We start from the raw sequence: 17,939 nt of genomic DNA, 5'->3' as shown, positions 1-17,939 counted from the left end.
GATCGAGACCATCCTGGTCAACATGGTGAAACCCTGTGTCTACTAAAAAAATACAAAAAATCAGCTGGGCATGGTGGCACGTGCCTGTAATCCCAGCTACTAAGGAGGCTGAGGCAGGAGAATTGCCTGAACCCAGGAGGCGGAGGTTGCGGTGAGCCGAGATCGCGCCATTGCACTCCAGCCTGGGTAACAAGAGCAAAACTCCGTCTCAAAAATAAATAAATAAATAAATAAATAAAATAAAAAAAATAAAAAGAGACTGAACGTGGTGGCTCCCGCCTGTAATCCCAGCACTTTGAGAGGCCAAGGCAGGAAGATTGCATGAGCACAAGAGTTTGAGACCAGCCTGGGCAACATAGCGAGAAGTGAGGATTACAAAACAGGCTCTACAAAAATAAAAATAAAAAAATTAGCCAGCTGGGGTGGCATGTGCTTGTAGTCCCAGTTACTCGGGAGGCTGGGGCCAGCCTGGGCAACAGAGCGAGAGCCTGTCTCTAAAATAATAAAGACAATAAAACCAGAGCATCACTAACTGCACTGCTGGTGGGAACGTAAAATGGTGCAGCGGCTTTGGAAAACAGCCTGGTACTTTCTCAAAAAATTAAACATAGAATGAAAGCAAAGTCTGGAACAGATATTGGCATACCCACGTTCACAGCAGCACTCTTCACAACGGCCAAAGGGTGAAAGTGACCCGTGTCCATTGACAGCTGAATGGATAAACAAAATGTGGTCTGTCCATAAGACAGAATATTATTCAGCCTTGAAGAGGAAGGAAATTCTGACACCCGCTATGACATGGATAAACCCTGAGGACATTATGCTTGAGTGAATAAGCCAGACTAAAGGACGGACATTGTATGATTCCACTTGTACGAAGTTCCTAGGGTCATTAAATTCATAGAGACAGAAAGTACATTAGCCAGGGGCTGGGAGAGGGGAGCCAGGAGTGTTTAAATGGGACATGGTTTCAGTTTGGGAAGTTTTTTTTTTTTTTTTTTTGAGACAGTCTCGCCCTGTTGCCAGGTGCGAGGCTGGAGTGCAGTGGTCCGATCTCAGCTCACTACAACCCCTGCCTCCCGGCTTCAAGCAATTCTCCTGCCTCAGCCTCCTGAATAGCTGCGACTACAGGCGCACGTAACCACGCCCAGCTAATTTTTTTTTGTATTTTTAGTAGAGACAGGGTTTCTTTTTTTTTTTTTTGAGACGGAGTTTCGCTCTTGTTACCCAGGCTGGAGTGCAATGGCGCGATCTCGACTCACCGCAACCTCCGCCTCCTGGGTTCAGGCAATTCTCCTGCCTCAACCTCCTGAGTAGCTGGGATTACAGGCATGCACCACCATGCCCAGCTAATGTTTTGTATTTTTAGTAGAGACAGGATTTCACCATGTTGACCAGGATGGTCTCGATCTCTTGACCTTGTGATCCACCCGCTTCGGCCTCCCAAAGTGCTGGGATTACAGGCTTGAGCCACCGTGCCCGGCTAGAGATGGGGTTTCACCATGTTGATCAGGACGGTCTTGATCTCTTGACCTCATAATCTGCCGGCCTCGGCCTCCCAAAGTGCTAGGATTACAGGTGTGAGCCACCACACCCGGCCCAGTTTGGGAAGATAGTAAACAGCTCTGGAGATGGATGGTGATGGTGGAAGCACAACAACATGAATGTACTTGATGCCACTGAGCTGTGCACTTAAAAAGGGTTAAGATGGTGTCTGGGCACAGTGGCTCACGCCTGCGATCCCAGCACTTTGGGAAGCCAAGGTGGGTGGATCACTTGAGGTCAGGAGTTTGAGACCAGCCTGGCCAACATGGCAAAGCCCCATCTCTATTAGAAATACAAAAAACTAGACGGCTGTGGTGGTGCGTGCCTGTAATCCCAGCTACTTGGGAGGGTGAGGCAGAAGAATCGTTTGAACCTGGGAGGTGGAGGTTGCAGTGAGCAGAGATCATGCCACTGCACTCTAGCCTGGGTGACAGAGAAAGACTCCATCTCAAAAAAAAAGCGGGGGAGATTAAGTTGGGTAAATATGGCATGTATTTTACCACAATCTTAAAAGAGGTCCCAAAGTTAGCAACTCAGATGTGGCTTTACAAGTGTGGCTGACATTGTCTAAACTCACCAATACCTGGGCTTTCTCCCCTTCCCGGGCACAGGAAAGACTCTCCTTGCCAGCACCCCTCGGCTAAGTGTGATTGTGTGGGCTGTTAGCTCCAGTGACATGGGAGTCTGTGTATACATCTTCCCTTGCCCTGTGGTGACCTCAAGTGGAGGTGGACAACTTGTAACCTCTAGGTGGCCCAGGTTGGCCAGACACCACATGGAGGTCAGTTGCCTGGGAGCAGCGCCCAGGCTGTTTTGACAACGTGGAGAGGAGAATACGTTTTTCTGTGTTGCATCAAGCCATTAAGATGTAGGGGATGTTTGTCACTGCAGCATAACCTGGCCTATTCTGACTGATACACCAGCTTTGCAGGAGCCACAGCAGATCTGGCACCCTGGAAATAGCTGGCTGGAGCTGCCAGGAGCTACAAGCATCAATGGTTCCTATTCTACTCTTGCAGACTCTTAGATTTAGGATGGTATCTAAGTATCTTTGAGCTGCCACAGTGAGGTTGTCACTAACTGGGTGTCTTAAACAACAGAAATTTATTCTCTTACTGTTCTAGAGGCTTGAAGTCCAAGATCAAGCCTCTCATCCAATATGGTAGGTGTTAGCTGGGCTTGAGGGGTCTGTCCCAGGCCTCTCTGGCGTTCCACCTCACTCTACATCTTTCCACCTTGTCTTGCCTCTGTAGCTGTTTGACTCCAAATATCCTTGTTTCTTTTAATGACAGCATGTTGCTCTGTTACTCAGGCTAACGTGTAGTGGCACGATCACAGCTCACTGTAGCCTCGACCTCCTGGGCTCAAGCCATCTTCCTACCTCAGCCTCCCAAGTTGCTGGGACTACACGCATGTGCCACCATGCCTAATTTTTTTTTTTTTTTTTTTTTTTTTTAAGAGGCAGGGTCTCGCCATCTTGCCCAGGTTGGTCTTAAAACTCCTGGGCTTAAGCAATCCTCCTTCCTCAGCCTCCCAAAGTGCCAGGATTACAGGCATGAGCCACTGCACCCAACCCAAATGTCCTTTTTTTTTTTTTTTTAAAAGACTCAGTCTTGTTCTTGTCCGCCAGGCTGGAGTACAATGACGTGATCTTGGCTTACTGCAACCTCCACCTCCTGGGTTCAAGTGATTCTCTTGCCTGTCAGCCTCCTTGAGTAGCTGGGATTACAGGTGTGTGCCACACAGTCAGCTACTTTTTGTATTTTTAGAAGAGATGGGGTTTTACCATATTGGCCAAGCTGGTCTTGAACTCTTGATCTCAGGTGATCTTCCCATCTCAGCCTCCGAAAGTGCTGAGATTATAGGCATGAGCCACCACGACTGGCCCAAATGTCCTCTTTTTATAAGGACATCAGTCGTGTTAAATTAGGGCCCACCAGACTCCAAGATGACCTGACCTTAATTACATATGCAATGACCCTATCTCTAAAGGTCACATTTCAAGGGATTGGGGATTAGAAATCGAATATATGAATTTTGGGGAGGGTGTTTCTCTTCAATCTACAACAGATGGCCTCACAGATGAGGATCTGGAAATGGGGCCAGGTGAGGAAGGCTGGCCAGGGAACCAGGTCACGTGAGGAGGGCCGGGAAGGGGCAGGTAGGGGATGATGGAACATCTCCAGCACATGGAACCAAGTGAGCAGGTCTTTCTGGCAGGAGTGGCTCTAGAAGGTTCTTGTTTTGTTTTGTTTTTTGGGACGGAGTCTCTCTGTTGCCCAGGCTGGAGTGCAATGGCATGATCTCAGCTCACTGCAGCCTTCATGTCCTGAGTTCAAACAATTCTCCTGCCTCAGCCTTCCAAGTAGCTGGGATTACAGGAGCCCACCACCAAGCCCAGCTAATTTTTGTATTTTTATTTTTATTTATTTTTATTCTTTTATTTTTATAGACGGGGTTTCACTATGTTGGTCAGGCTGGTCTTGAACTCCCGACCTCAGGTGATCTGCCAGCCTCAGTCTCTCAAGGTGCTGGGATTACAAGCATGAGACACTGTGCCTAGAAGGTTCTTAAGAGAGTAAGAGAGTCCCCATGGCCACAGAAGCTGGGTGTGTGAGTGCCTGGGTGTGTGTGTGTGCCTGTGTGTGTGTGTGTACGTGTGTTTATGTGTGTGTGTGTGCACGCCTGTGTGTGCGTGAGGGTTTCTACCTTCTGCTTCTCTCTGGGATGAAGGCAGACCACGACATGAAGAGAGAGTGGAGGGAAGCCGGGAGGGGGCTGTCAGGTTTGATCTTTGCAGGTTTGTTTTTGACTTGACGCTGGCTCTGGAAATGGATTGACGTTGGGGTGGGTGTGGAATGGAGGCTGAGAGGAGAGGGAAGCTTTCAAAGCTGTAGCCATGGGAAATGTTTTTATTTTCTGCTTGAAAGAAAATGCCAAAGAAGGATAAAAAGGAAAGAAAAAGGGGGAGGGAGGGAGGGAGGGAGGTGATGAGAGAGAGAGAGTGTGTGAGTCTGTGTGTGTGTGTGTGTGTGTGTCTATGTGTGTGTCGGGGAGAAAACCAGGGTGCTGTTTTGTACGAGACTTCTAGATTCAGAAATGAGGCTCGGCTGTGCATGGTGGCTTACACCTATAATCCCAGCACTTTGAGAGGCTGTGGAGGTAGGATTGCTTGAAGCCAGGAGTTCAAGACCAGTCTGTGGAACATCATGAGACCCCTATATAAATCTCTATAAAGATTTATTTATTTATTTTAAATTTCTATAAAACATTAAAAAAAAAAGCTATTGAGTTTCAGACAAAGTATTTCAGGGGCGAAAAGAAAAGAAAAAAAAAAGGCTGGGCTGCTGTGGTGGCACATGTCTGTAGTCCCAGCTACTTGGGAGGCTGAGGCGGGAGGATCGTTTGATTCCGAGAGGTTGAAGCTGTAGCAAACTGTGGTTGCACCGCTGCACTCTAGTCTGGGCGGCGACAGAGCGAGTCCCTATCGCAAAAAGATGAATAGTGGAGGCCAAGCTTGGTGGTTTGGGTTTGTAATCTCATAGCAAGACCCTGTCTTTCAAAAAAAAAAAAAAGGTGATTCCAAGGGACAGGGGATATTGGATTCTCCAGGTTTGCCTGAACCTGAATCTGTGTTAGGTTCTGTGGAATCAGACAGGACCTCCTGATTTCCAAGGTGGCCCCTGTGACCTCACCCCTCGACCCTGCCCCAGGCCAAAACAGGGCCTACTGCTACCCCTCTGACCTTCACTGCCCACCTCCTTCCCCATGCCAGGCCCGGGAAGGAAACAGCCTTTACAAGTGGCAGAGAGGGCTGATGGTTAGCAAAGTAATGGGTGGTGGGACATGTCATGGGAGTGCCCTTGCCTCTACCTTCTCTAAGTAGGTCTCAGCCAGGCTGGGGGCTCCCAGGGGTGCAGGGCCTCCACACTGGGGTCCCCAGCACGCTGCCTGGTTGAGTTCAGAGTGCCTGCTACTTCCCGGCTGCAAGGGCTTGTCGTCTTCTCACTTCGACTTTCTCATCTGTTAATTGAGTATGCCAGTACCCAAATCATAGGGTCGTCAATGCCTGCCTGAAGCAGGGGCCAGAGCTCACCCCAAGAAATTCAGATGGAAAAAGAGGAAATTGGGAAGGCTGTGCCTCGGAGGGGGGGTGGGACAGCCTGCATTTGGGACGTGTGTCCTGTGTTAGGGAGGTGGGGCTGGGGGAGGTGGGACGTGCAGAGGCACCTCCGAGGGCCAGGCTGGCCGTGGAATTTGCTGCAGAACTGCGTGCACAGACCTGTCCAGCAGGGGTTCACAGGCCTAAACAAAGCAGGGAGCTGGCAGGGAGGGGGTGGGGGAAGGAACCTCTAAGAGAAAGGACGGTCCCCTCCCGGGGCACCTACTCCCCACCTAGGTGCAGCGCCTCTTCACAAACACACGTGCTGCCAAGCCCTCCATCAGTCACTCTGGCACTGACATCCATAAATCCCATTAGTCACACCAGCACAAACACATCCAGTCCCATGCAGACAAAGACCGGGGGCCCCAAAGCGGCCGTGTCTGTCCCCAGTGGCTCTTTCCCCATGCCTAGAACTGTGCAGACACCACAGGCGCTCCATGCAATTGTTGAACCGACAGCAAGCAGCTCTCGTAATCATAAACGCCCCCTGACCGCATACAACAGGCCTCCTGATGACCACAGTCGCCCCTTTTACCCATTCCAGCCTCTCCCATCCCCTCTGGGTACACACTACTACGGCGGTAATCACCCACCAATGTCCTTGGCCATTCCCTCTTCCGCATCTCTCTGGAGAGGATAGGGCCGACACTGCGCCCTCCTCCCCTAAGCCTGTCCTCGGAATGGTCTGGCAGAAAAACCATCCCCCAAGGTCACCAGAGCTCTACAGTGGGCGCCCCCGAGAACTGATTTATTGGCGGTTTATTTGGAGAAACGCTATCGCTCTTAGATTCCGGAGGGGGAGGAAAACACGCTCGCGGTGGACTTTAACCTTGGGCTAAAACCACAGCGCTTTGTTTTCGGAGGCGCTTCCTGGGGCGCCGCGGCAGGAATGGGGCCTAGCCGGGGAAGCTCTGCGGGAATGTGGCCCAGCAGCCTCCACTCCCAGGTTGCACTCCCGCCTGCCCGGGCAAGCGTTCAAATTCCTTTGGGCCCAGGCGGAAGCCCTCCGTTCCTCTAACAGTGCTTCTAGAAATTCTAGGAAGGAGGCGAGGCTCCTTGAGCGAGGCGTCCTTGAAGCGAGGTTTCCAAACCCTCCCAACCTAAGCCCCTGGGATCTGCCACCCGCCGTTCGCAGTCGTGTCACTGGCGTGGTGAGGTTTTCGGGAGGCACCCAGGAAGGGCTGGATACTCCGGCTTCCGCGCACCTGAAGTCCGGAGCAAAACCCCGCTGCAAGTGGTTGGCTCTGAAGGCGCACATGGCTGGCTTGGCTTGTGCAAGCCACCAGCGCGAAGGCCTGTTCCCGCCCCTCTGGCAGAGATAAACTAAGCGTTATTATTGCAAATGCACTCTCTTTGGATCTGCTCCCCGCGACTGTTGCGGTGTCAAAACCGACGCCTCCACCAGGCAGCCACAAGGGCAAGACCAATTCCCGCTTTCCCCTTGGTTGCGCCAAAGCGCGCAGCCAACAAGGGCTCTAAGCTGGGACCCCGGTTGAGAAAGTCCTGGGGCATCCGGCAGCACAGAGGGTGGGTACCAGATGAGCCCCTGCCTCCACGCATGGTGCCCACAGTCACCCGCCCCCTTGGTGAAAAAAAAAAAAAAAAAAAGCCCATCATGCGCCCATAGAGTGCTCCGCGGAGGCGCAGGATGAAGGCAGGGTCCATGGAGAGGTGGCAAGCTGAATTCTGAGAAGCCGTTCTAACCCTGACCCTGGCGTCGCCCCTCCATGGTGCAGATGGCACCGGAGTTGAGCTCGAGCAGACAGCCGTGCTCCCATCCCAGTCCCACCGAGCCTTCCTAGGAGGAAATGCCGGGCCCTGTCGCCCCTACCCCAAGGCGGTGATCCTGTGAAGCTCGGGCCACCTCAGGGTCCAGCGCCCTCAGGGATGGATGGTGTTGGCACGGAGGGACGAGGCCGTTCCCTCTCTTTGGCAAACGGAGAAGCTCCTGGCGTGGTTCCCTGAGCAGTCTCGGGGGTCCCCAGCCCGTGATGGGGTGAGCAGGGCGTGTGGCGCGGCCCAGGACGCCAGGCCGGCCCAGAACACCCGCGCGTGAGCGGCGGGAAGGAGGGCCCGCCCCGAGATTTATGGCCGCAGTCGGCCCCCTGCGCACCAAGCGCGTCTCCGTCCTCTCCTAGCCAAACAGTGGAGTGGAGGACCCGACCCCGGCTGGAGGAAGAGGCCAGGGCCGGAGGCGGGGCCGAGAGGAGCTGGAATCCATCGGGGCTGGGCCTGGCGCATCAGTCCCAATTCTGCCCGCCTTGCGCCCTCGTCTCGATAGGGTGTGGGGCGCCGGCGCCGCGTCCCTGGTCTTCCAGGCAGGTCCGGGCAGCTCCCGGCTGGGTTGGCCTGACCTCGACTTGGTGCTATACTGCAGCTGGGCCTGTCGCAGCGAGGGGACGGCGAATGTGGCTTTCCCGCTTTCCCGGGCACAGCCTCTCTGGATTTTAGCCGCGCCCGCCAGACACGGCAACTGTGGAAACAAGCGCTTAAGATACCCGGCCACACACGGCCTCTGAGAGGGCGGCAGAAGCCAGCGATCCCTCGGGGTCCCCTTCACCGAGGTGCCAGCGGAGACTGGGGCTTCGGTCACCACCTGGAAAAGGGGCTGGGGCAACCGGCGGAGTGGCTCGGGTGCCGAGCCAACGAAAGGATACCGGCTTTTTTCCCCCTCTGAGGGGGATAAGGGGAGACCGGGTCCGAGCGGCCAGCAACACCAGGATTCGGGAAGAACCGGTGTTCAACGCTGAACTGGGAGACGCTGTGTAATCGCGGGAGTTGTACCAGCCCGGTGCGGGGGCACCGAGCCTGCGCCAACTAAAGCGCGACAGGGGAGACGGCCGGGCTCAAGGTTGGCCTGTCCTTTGGTTTTAAAACAAAGAGGGAGAATTTTGTCAGGTGGGACGCGTCCAGGGAACGGGCGGCCTCGGAACACGGGAAAGGCCTCCACTCGTTACCCAGACTGGCCGCGGAGAAGCGCGCTGGGCCAGGCCTCGGCTACACTGGGCAGATTCTCCCGCAACTGCGGTTTGGGGTTACAAGGAAGAACCCCCCCACCCACAGCCGATTTTCCACCCACTCGGTACAACACACACACACACACACACACACACGTTTTTGGCCACACACACACACACACACGAGTTTTTGGCCACCTATCCCGCTAGGTAAACAAAAGTATGAGGGGGTGGGGTGGGGGAGGGGATGGAATGGGGGTGGGGCGCAGAAGATGGAGGCTGGCCCTGTATGCCTTTGGCCTGTGCCCTATGGCCATGGCGCCTAGGCCTGGTTTTTACATTTCAATGTTGCTCGCCATACTGGGGAGGGCGTTTTCCTGTACCCTGCAGCCTGGTTAGGGATGTCCCAGAGGCTCCTTTCCACGAATGGGGGAGCCCAGACTGCACCCACTACTTCGCTTGGGATCGGTCCTCCGCCCCAAGATGGCTCCCAGTCGCTGTTTACTCAGCGGCTACGGGGACACCAGGGCGCGGGGCCGGGGAACGGGCGAAGATCAGGGCGCATACAGATTGGCCCGGGCAGGCGGCCCCTCTGCGTGGCCCGTCCGCGCCCCCATGCACGCGGCAGCCCTGGAGAACCAGCAGGGGCAGGATGTGTCCCGGGCGCCCCGCCCGGCGGCCAGGAGCTGGGAGCCACCGCCACCACTGTGTCTCCAGGCCCTGCGCCCCGGCCGGCCGGGCTCCGGTGGCTGCAGGGCCGCCCAACTGTGGAGAGGGTGCGGGGGGGGGGGGGGCGCGAGAGGCCTGGGAGCACAAAGCCCAGGCAGTGAGGGGGCCTCCTCGGCCTCGAACCGCGGTCCTAATGAAATACTGGCTGGGTCTGTCACGCCGCCGAGGCGCACACTTGAAAAATGCAAACGCCATTGGCAAATCCAGGGCAAACAGGCAGAATTTTTTATTAGCAACTAAATGATTTATGGCACACATACCCCGCCGTCACAATTTCGGCGTCTTGGAGCATCCAAGGGTTTGTGAAAACATTAAACATTTATAAAAATAGGCCTTTGTTTTTTTCTACTCTGCAAGCCTCTTGTTTTCCCCAACCCAACTCTCTCAAGATAAGTATATATTTTTTTTCCTTGAGCAATACTAAAACAGTCCCCAAATCCAGAGCGGGGTAATGGGGTGGGGAATTAGGGTCTGGGCTGGGGATCTTGGTGGGTAAAGAGGGTGGGGAGAAAGCGATGGGGTCTTGGGCGTGGGAGGGCTTACTAGGAACACACAAGACCTCTGTGTAAGGCTCAAGGGCGCTCGGCGGCCCCCACACACGGCCCCCTTCCCCGGCCTGGACTTCCAGCAGCCCCGCACAGCTCGACTGCGTTTATTCGATTCCTGCAGTCCCCTCCTCCCCTAAGGCACACAGACACAATACCTCCTTTCTCTAACCCCCCTCTCCTCTCCGTCTTTGCTTCTGGCCGTCCCGGGGATGCACCGGGCGCCTCCCGCTGCCCCGAATGCCGAGGCCGCCACTGAGACCCGCACGCCCAGCTCCAAACGCGGACACCGTGGCTTGTTCCCCTCAGCTCCGGCTATTTTCGTTCCTTTCTTTCCTTCTCACTCCTCCCTCCTCCCCCAGCGAAGCTCCAGCTTCCAAAAGAGGGCAGCCTAGAAACCAACGCAGGAAGCTCCAGGAAGGGCAACTTGAAACTGCCCTCAAGAGGCTGAACTTTTTTCCTCAAATTTATCCTGGAATTAAATTAGACACCCCCAGTTCGTTCTCGAAGCCTCCCCCACTTTTTTTTCTAAAAGTGGAGAAAAGAAAATAGAACGAATGGGCACTCTCGCTCATTCGCCACCCCCCCCCCCCGAAAAGTTGCCTTAAAAATTGATTTGAAAAAAAACAGAACAGGCAATTCGAAAACGCTGAGTCCGCAGCGCGGGGCGAAAGAGCGGGCTTCTCTTATTTTAATTAAAATCTTATCACCGCAGTTGCTCTCCGAGGTAGGAGCGGAAGGACTTCTGCCCCTCCAAGCTTCCTTTCCAGGGTACGTAATGCCTAGCTGGGCTCCGGGGCCTGCACAGGGCTGCGGAGAGAGGGTGCGGGGGGGGCCCCCCAGGACATTCCTGCTGGCGTGGTCCTCACTCCCTGCGCCCCCGGTCAGGTAGGTCGGCCGCGGGCAGCTCACAGCTACACAACCCAGAAAGGATTTTGCTGAAAGCGCAAAATAAAAGTACAAAGTCTGGGGGGATTGGGGCTCCCCTCTCCCCTCCCCCTACGGCCGCCGTGGCCAGCCAAGCACTTTTTGGGCTTGGCGGCTGCTTCCTCTGAGCTCAACAGATTTTTTTTTTCCCGGTCTCGCCCTCCCTGGAGGGGGCGCGGCGGATGGAAGGCGAGAGAAGCCCCCAGCCAAGAGATTTTTAATATTACACTTTAATAGGTTTCAGAAGGCTCCGTGGAGAAATGCTAATAGGCTGAAATGTCAGAATCGAGAGGGATTCAGTTCGCGCTCAGCCGATCTAATCCTTCTTTCTGCTCTGATTTTTTGTTGGTGGGGGGAGAGGGGAGCACCCACGTAAAGAGGGGCTTTGGGGAGGGGCGCACGGTGCGAAGCGCTGCAGCCCGGGCCTGGGCCGTGCGGGGGGCGCGCCCGGGTCCGCGTTTCTATAGGAACCCCCTTTAGAAGATTAGAGACTCACCCGCTGCCCGCCGCCGCGGCCTCTCCAAAATATTAATCAGTAACCATCTGACACTGCGTTTCAGGGAGGGACCCGCAGGCCAGAGCTAGGAAAACGGCCTTCTCGCTTGCCCATCCCACCCGACCGCGCTGCTGGGGTAGAGGGAATGAATCGCTGCTTTGTATTAAAAGGAAGAAAAAAAACGGGAAAAAGCAGCCCTTGTCTGTTTTGGCGTCTCCACTGCGCGTACTAGAAGCGCACCCTAGGGGAGGCGGGGGACCGGGGCCCGGGGCCGGGGTGCAGCCCGCCGGGCCCCCAGGCGCTCCCCGGCTCGCTTGGCTTGTCACCTCCTCCTGCGAGCAGGAAGCTGACAGGCGGCCCATTAAACCGCGCCTTGCAAAGCGCTGGATTGCGGCGACAACCATCTTCCTCTATTTTGATCACTCAGCCCAGACGCTGGGGGAGGGGGACGAGGAAAAGGGAGGAGAAGGAGAAAGGGGGGGGTCCGCGCTGGTGGATGGGGAGGGCTGCCTAGAAACAGCCCGGAAAAATTCTCACCACCAGTTTTGATCATTCAGCCCCGCCGAGGGGAGCCTGGAAACTGCTGCAGCCCCTAGGTCCGTAATTGGTTTTATAGGAATGGCTGTGGGCCAAGGTGTTTACATGAGCGTGATTGGCGGCGCACGCGGCCAATGCGCGGCGGCCAGGGGCCGGGCTGGGGGGGGGGCGGACGCCCGGGAACAATGCGTGTTTCTTTGCCGGAGAGTGCTCCCCTCCCCCAACTCCCTCCAATTCCCCCCCCCCCCTTTTTTTTTTTTTTTTTTTTTTTTTTTTTTTTAGATCCAGCGAGAGGAACTTGAAAGGGGGGTTGTGTAATGTACCTTTTCCAATCCCGGGCTGTATATGGAGATTTGGGATTCTTTAAACCGGCGCTACCTGGATTTTATTAAAAAGCGGGGAGCTCGGCGGGAGAAAAGCTGGCTTTTCCGGGGGCTGCGGGAGCCGGGCCGCGGGAGGGCGGAGGAGTAGGCGCGCCGAGCGCTCGGCCCGGGGAGCGGTTTTCTACCAAAAAAAGGAAAGCCGGGCAAAAAGTGTGAGGCGGCTGCGGGTGGCGGAGGGGAGCGGCGGCCGCGGGATGGCGGGCAGCACGGGCGCCTAGCCGCGCCGGTAGCCGGGGCCGCCGCCGGAGTCGCTGTCGCCGGAGCCCGAAGCCGGGAACCCAGCCGCGCCAGGTACGCCGCCGGTCAGCCTGCGGGCCCCCGGCCGGGTGCGATGGTCTCCAAACTTCTCCAGCTCGCCCCCCAACCACGCCTGCCCCTCAGGGTGCGCGGGGGAGATCCCCGCTACTGTGCGGCTCCCGATTACAGAATCGGGGACCAGGGCCGGCTGGGAGGGGGCGCCCCGGGAGGGATGGGGGCGGGCTGCTGCGCCCTGGGCGCCCACACGAGCCCCTAGCCCCACTCCGCATCGCCTGGCCCGGCCGAGGGGCGGCGGTTCCTCTCTCGGTTCCCAGTAGGCGGCGGGGGAGCCCGGGACGCCGAGACGTTTTCGATTATAGGCTGTTTTTAATTAAAAGCCGGAATTCAGCCATTTTAACTGCATTTAAGAGGGGAGAAAAGTAGGGAGAACGCAGCGGAGCCCGCAGATGGCCGAGGCAGCTTCTTTGCCAGAGCGAGGGTGTTCCAGGGGGCTTCACCCCGACTTCCCCAAACTGGGGCGCCTGGGCATGCCTCGAGGCTCTGGCTTTTAAAAGAAAGCTACCGAAAGAATCTCTGATTTAAAAAAAAAATCACGGAAAGCTCATCGCCTCCTTAAGACATGTATCCTCGGATGTGGCGATCTTAGATTTTTCCAAAGTAAACGCGGATCTGGTAACCAGAACCTGAGGGGAGAGAGCGAGCGAGGGAGGGAGGGAGAGGGTGTTTATAAGCAAAACCAGGTTAAAATAGGCACCCTTAGCAAAGTTGGGGAGGGAGGCTGGAGAGGAAGGCCGGCGGGTTTGGCCAGGGTTTTGCAGCCGAGGGCGTCTGCTGCTCCGGGGGCTTGGGCGCGGAGTGCGGGGAGCGGAGTGCAGGGCGCCGAACGGGCACCCGGGAGCCGATGGCTTTGGCTTGATCGGCGGCTCTGAGAGCGCCCAGGCCTCCCGGAATCAGGAATGTGAGCTGCTGCAGGCAGACAGAGATCGAGGGAAGGAAGGATGGGCTCGGAGACCCCCTCCCATTCCCAGGAGAATCGGCAAACGACAAATCTTTTAAACAAACAGCTTTAAACTGGAACTACAGGGGGATTTACCCAACGGTGGGGGAGGCGCCCCTTGGCCGGCCCGCGCGGCAAAGGTTTTCTTTGTAGGTTATTGGGGGGGGGTGGGTAAGGGGGAAGCTAGAGTAGGAGTGAGACCCTTGATCCCTTTCCTTACCCTCTTGACATCCCCCAGATCCCCCACGCCAGGCCACGTCCTCGGCCTGCAGGATCTCAGGCCAGGGCGTTGGAAAATGAAACCAAAGCTTGTTTTGTAGGATTCTTTCCAGTCCTCAGGCGAGAATGCCACGTCTCGGGTCCTCAGACTCGAGCTCTGGGACTCACAGTGTCCCGGGGGGGAGAAGCGGGGGACCACTGGCCTCTTTAAAAATAATAAGCCCGCTTTGGACCCTCCCTCCTCCCACCCCCAGAAAAACACCATTCCGTCAGCGGTTCAAGGCGAGCTCAGGAAAAACCAAACTCGGAAAAGGGAGGCGAGGTCTCCAAAAGGTTAAATATTAAACTTTGTGGATTAGATAGTGCCAGAGTGTTTAGGGAGACACTTCGGCTAGCTCGTGGAAAGGCTTCAGGGTTTTAAACCCCGGAGCCTTTGACGCCCAGGAATATAATACACTTAAGAGGTTTGTATTTACGCTGTCCGGGCGCAGCCGAGGAGCCCTTCCCGGTTTCGGGAGGACCCGGCAGCCGCTGAGGCAGAGTCCGGGCTGGGGCGCAGCACGTCGCTGCGGGTCACTTTTCCGAGCCAGGTCCTGGGAGTCTGAAGCCGCCTGGGGAAGGAGCATGGATTTTTACTTTTGACTGAAAAGGGGCTGCTCCCAATTTCATTTCTAGCCACTCGGTCCGCAATCCCCGATCCAAAAGGGCTAGGCGACTTTCTGAAACTTGTTACTTTATTGTTTTTTTCTTTCTCCGCTTCTATTTCTTCCGCGGCCCGTCTCCTCCCCGTCAAGACGCCGTGTGTGCCGCCTTGCACAGCTCTGCCTGGCCGTCCGGAGGGGCCTCACCGCCAGCCGCCTGTGCGCCCGGGGCCGCCGGCCCGCCACCGAGCGCAAGCCCCGCTGGCCGCCGCCATGCACGCCGCGGAGCCCCCGCCGCCCGAGGACTCTGGGACTACGCCGAGGCCGAACTTTTAGGTCCCACTGAGCAAGGCCTGCGGGCCGAGTGGGGGTCTGGCCGCGGCACTCCCGCGGAGGATGGATGGCCGAGACTTCGGGCCCCAGCGGTCCGTGCACGGTCCCCCGCCGCCTCTGCTCTCCGGCCTGGCCATGGACAGCCACCGCGTGGGCGCGGCCACTGCCGGACGCTTGCCTGCCTCGGGCTTGCCCGGCCCGCTGCCGCCCGGGAAGTACATGGCCGGCCTGAACCTCCATCCGCACCCGGGTAAGTGCCCCGCGCGGTGCCCGCCCCCTTCCTGTCTTCCCGGGAAGATCCATTCGGCAGGGTCTTTCTGCGCACTCGCGGCCGGGGCTCAGCTCTTCTCCTTCGGCTGGCCGCAGGGGCCCGGGCGGACTCAACGCCCAGAGCGGGGTAACTCCTGGCCTTGGAGCCAAGGCCAATCCGGCGGCGGAGAGGGGCGCGCGGCTCGGCTGCGTTTTCCTCGGAGCGCCTGGCCTTCGTAAGCCGAAAGCGGGTGCCGTAACCGGAGCCACTGGGGGCGATTCCAATTCCCGGGGGCCCCGGCGGCACGAGCCTGGGCTGGAGTTTTCAAAATCTGGGCAAGAAAAGAACAAACCGGCCCCCGCACCCCGTGAGACACCCGCTCTCAGAGCTCGAATCTTTTTCTTGGCACATGCCCCTGTTGGCGCCCGTGGGCCCTGGGTTCTGTTCTCAGCTCTACCACCCGTGCCGAACCGGATCCCTGGCAGCTCCCGGGCGCCGGGGGATGCGGGAGGACGGTGACCCCAACCCTGGGACCCTGGTTTCGGGGCGGGTGGGTTGCCCCTTTTTTCCCTGGGAGAACAGCAGCCCTGGGAACCTGTACCCTGGTAGGAGGGCGGTGACCTCGGTCCTCGGGTACCCCTTGTTCTCTGGCGGGAAAGAGGGTGCGGAGGCGCGGCATGGACGCCGAAACGGGGCCACCGTGGTCCCGAACCCAGGGGGAAGGGAGAGAGTGGGTCGGGCCAGGCCCGGGCGGCGGAGGGAAACCCTGTGTCTCACATGGAGTCGTGGGAGAAGGTGGCCAAGAAGGCCCTGTGGCGTCCGCCATTTCCCGAGAGGGGCTGCCTGGGCGCGGTGGGGACGTTTCCCGGGCGGGCGCCGCACCGGGGCGGGAGACTCTTGCTCCGGTCTGTCCGCGGTCGCTGCAGCCGGGCGGGGCAAGTAGGAGACTCAGGGACCTTCAGACCTGCCCAGCAGCCGCCCCAGGACACCCGGTCCCCTCCTCCTCAGGCTGCCCCTGGCTTTTGTGCTGGGCGTCCCGTCTCGACTTGAAAAATCCATCTCCCCTTCTCCCAATTGCAATTTTGGGTTTTTGTGAATTCAGAGGAGCCCCCCCCCCCACCGCCACACTCCCCTTCTTCTTGAGGGTCTTGCAGGAGACACCCTCGGCCCGGAGCTGGTGCTTCGGCCTTGCCCCGCCCGCTTGGCGGAGCTCACGGATTTTGCCTCTCTTTGATTTTTCTCCTGGAACTTTTCAGGAACTGGAGTCCCCGGGGCTTGGAGGGACAAAGGGCCTTTGTGAGGCACCACGCGGGGGAGGGGCGCGCCCCGGGGCCTGGAGCGTGGAGATCCCCGCCGGCCGCGGACTGGGGCAAGAGAACCAGGTCTTGGCCCCGGGACCTGCTTGTTGTGCTCCTTCGGAGCTAGGGGCTCATTCCGCCCAGGCTCTGCGACCAGGGCAAGGGTTTGTTCCCGAGTGGTGTGTTGTGGCGAGGGAGGGGTGCGGGGGACCCCCGAGGAAGAAGTTGGAGGCGGCCCTGGGTTAGAGTGTGTCCGAGCTGTCCCTTTTTGCGCTTCCCACAAGTCCACCGTGATGTGTGTGTGCGCACGTGTGTCTGGGTCATTTGGTCCAGCCCAGGATGGTGGTGGCGGGCCCCTCAAGCCTGGGAATCGGAGCCTGGGTCTCCCTGGCTGGCTGAGCCTGTGCTTGGTTTTTGCGAGGCTGGGAAGGGGCGTCGTGCACTCCCTGCCTGGGATCTGGCTCCGGCCTGGCAAGGCAAAGTGCCCTAATGTGAAGCGGTGTAAACAGCCACTACTCATGCAAGCCTGCACCGTGCCAGGGCCGCGCCTAATCTGACGCAGCAGTCAGACGGCCTATTGCCCATTTGCTGGATGGGGAGGCTGAGGTAGGGGGAAGGCCAAGCCCTCAGCCTCGGAAGCCCAGCAGGAGGTAGCCTTGGAGCCTGGCCTGTCTGCACCTTCTGTGCTTGCTTAGAGCTGTTTGACTTCGGCCAGCCGCCCCCTGAGCCCCGTGCTCACCTGGGAGGGAAAGGTGGGGGCCAGTGCGCTTCTGGCTGCCCTCCTCCCCCACTTCAAGTGGCTGCTTGGGAGACCTCGGACCCCAGGCCAACGCCCAGAGCCAAGCCTCTGCTAATCCCATTAGCCACGAGGTGGGAGCTGCTCCCATTCACTCTCTGCTTAGGGCTGGGCCGGATTACACATTCCTCAGCCCAGCACACCCTTCTCTTCCCGGGTTTTCTTTGTGGGGTGCAGGTGTTAAATTTTCTCTTCTTACGCACCTCCCTCTCTTCCTTGGCTGTCGCCACCTTAGGTCTTGCTAGCGTTATCAGTCCCATCTTTATTTGTTTATTTTTGTACCGGGAAGTCCTGAGAGGTTGAGCCACTTGCTTGGGGTCACCAGCTAGGAAGAGGCACACTACCATTGGGCTCTGCAGAGGTGGATGAGCCCTGCCAGGGCTTATTAAAGCCCCTCCTCGGCCGAGGGAGGTTCCCTGGAGAGAGCTCAGAGCTGGAGGGGCCCTCGGAGAAAGATCCCCGGGAGGAATCCCATCCAAGCTAGTATTGACAGCCATCTGCTGAGGAGGGTCTCCTGGAAGAGCTGGTTTTTACCTTATTGGTCAAGACAGAGGGATTTGGCCTCTTCCTCTTTGGATTTGGCCTCTTCCTCTGCAGAAGAGGAGGTGAACTCGAGAATGAATGGGGTTAGGGATCAGGAAAGGGTGGTTTTAAAGTTTCCTATTAGAGTCTTGCTACATTGTGAGCAAAACAGTCACAGCCTGATCCGGGAAATGGACATGTAACTGACAGGCACCTGGGGCTTGGCTCTGCTCTAGGGTTGGGAGGCCTGGACTCAGTGTCCTCACAGGCTGCAATTAAAGAGCTATTAGTAAGATTTTGTACTTGGATGTTTATTCTCCCTGCCCTCACACCCTAGGCTG

General features: G+C 57.3%; 2 protein-coding genes and 1 long non-coding RNA gene across 11 annotated transcripts in view; 2 read left to right on the top strand and 1 right to left on the bottom strand.

Moving 5' to 3' along the window:
• The first annotated feature begins 5,781 nt into the window (after positions 1-5,781).
• Positions 5,782-8,883, top strand: LOC116537453. Its single transcript, XM_032259630.1, is given in 3 exon segments — positions 5,782-8,127; positions 8,130-8,213; positions 8,216-8,883. Coding segments are annotated over 3 exon segments (678 nt in total). The 5' UTR covers positions 5,782-7,797; the 3' UTR covers positions 8,480-8,883.
• A 525-nt stretch (positions 8,884-9,408) lies between these two features.
• The window catches only part of TNRC18 (trinucleotide repeat containing 18), a 112,697-nt gene continuing 104,166 nt past the window's right edge, over positions 9,409-17,939 (top strand). For 4 of the 9 annotated variants that reach the window (XM_032259627.1, XM_032259625.1, XM_032259624.1 and 1 more), the window contains exon 1: positions 13,926-14,982. In XM_032259627.1, the coding sequence (XP_032115518.1) occupies positions 14,796-14,982 (187 nt within the window). In that variant the 5' untranslated portion in view covers positions 13,926-14,795. Of the gene's footprint in view, positions 10,713-10,873; positions 12,576-13,925; positions 14,983-17,939 lie in introns of those variants that run through there. The other 5 variants (XM_032259622.1, XM_032259619.1, XM_032259621.1 and 2 more) reach the window with 5 other exon arrangements.
• Positions 12,887-13,924, bottom strand: LOC116537454. The gene is made up of 2 exons (XR_004263130.1): positions 13,760-13,924; positions 12,887-13,225 (listed from the first exon to the last, which is right to left on the bottom strand). It is a non-coding gene; the product is annotated as an uncharacterized LOC116537454 (long non-coding RNA).

This window comes from Sapajus apella, unplaced genomic scaffold (assembly GCF_009761245.1).
Source record: "Sapajus apella isolate SASKATOON/1434 unplaced genomic scaffold, GSC_monkey_1.0 scaffold110, whole genome shotgun sequence".
Classification (NCBI taxonomy): domain Eukaryota; kingdom Metazoa; phylum Chordata; class Mammalia; order Primates; family Cebidae; genus Sapajus; species Sapajus apella.
This window is presented reverse-complemented; position numbering and strand designations above follow the sequence as displayed.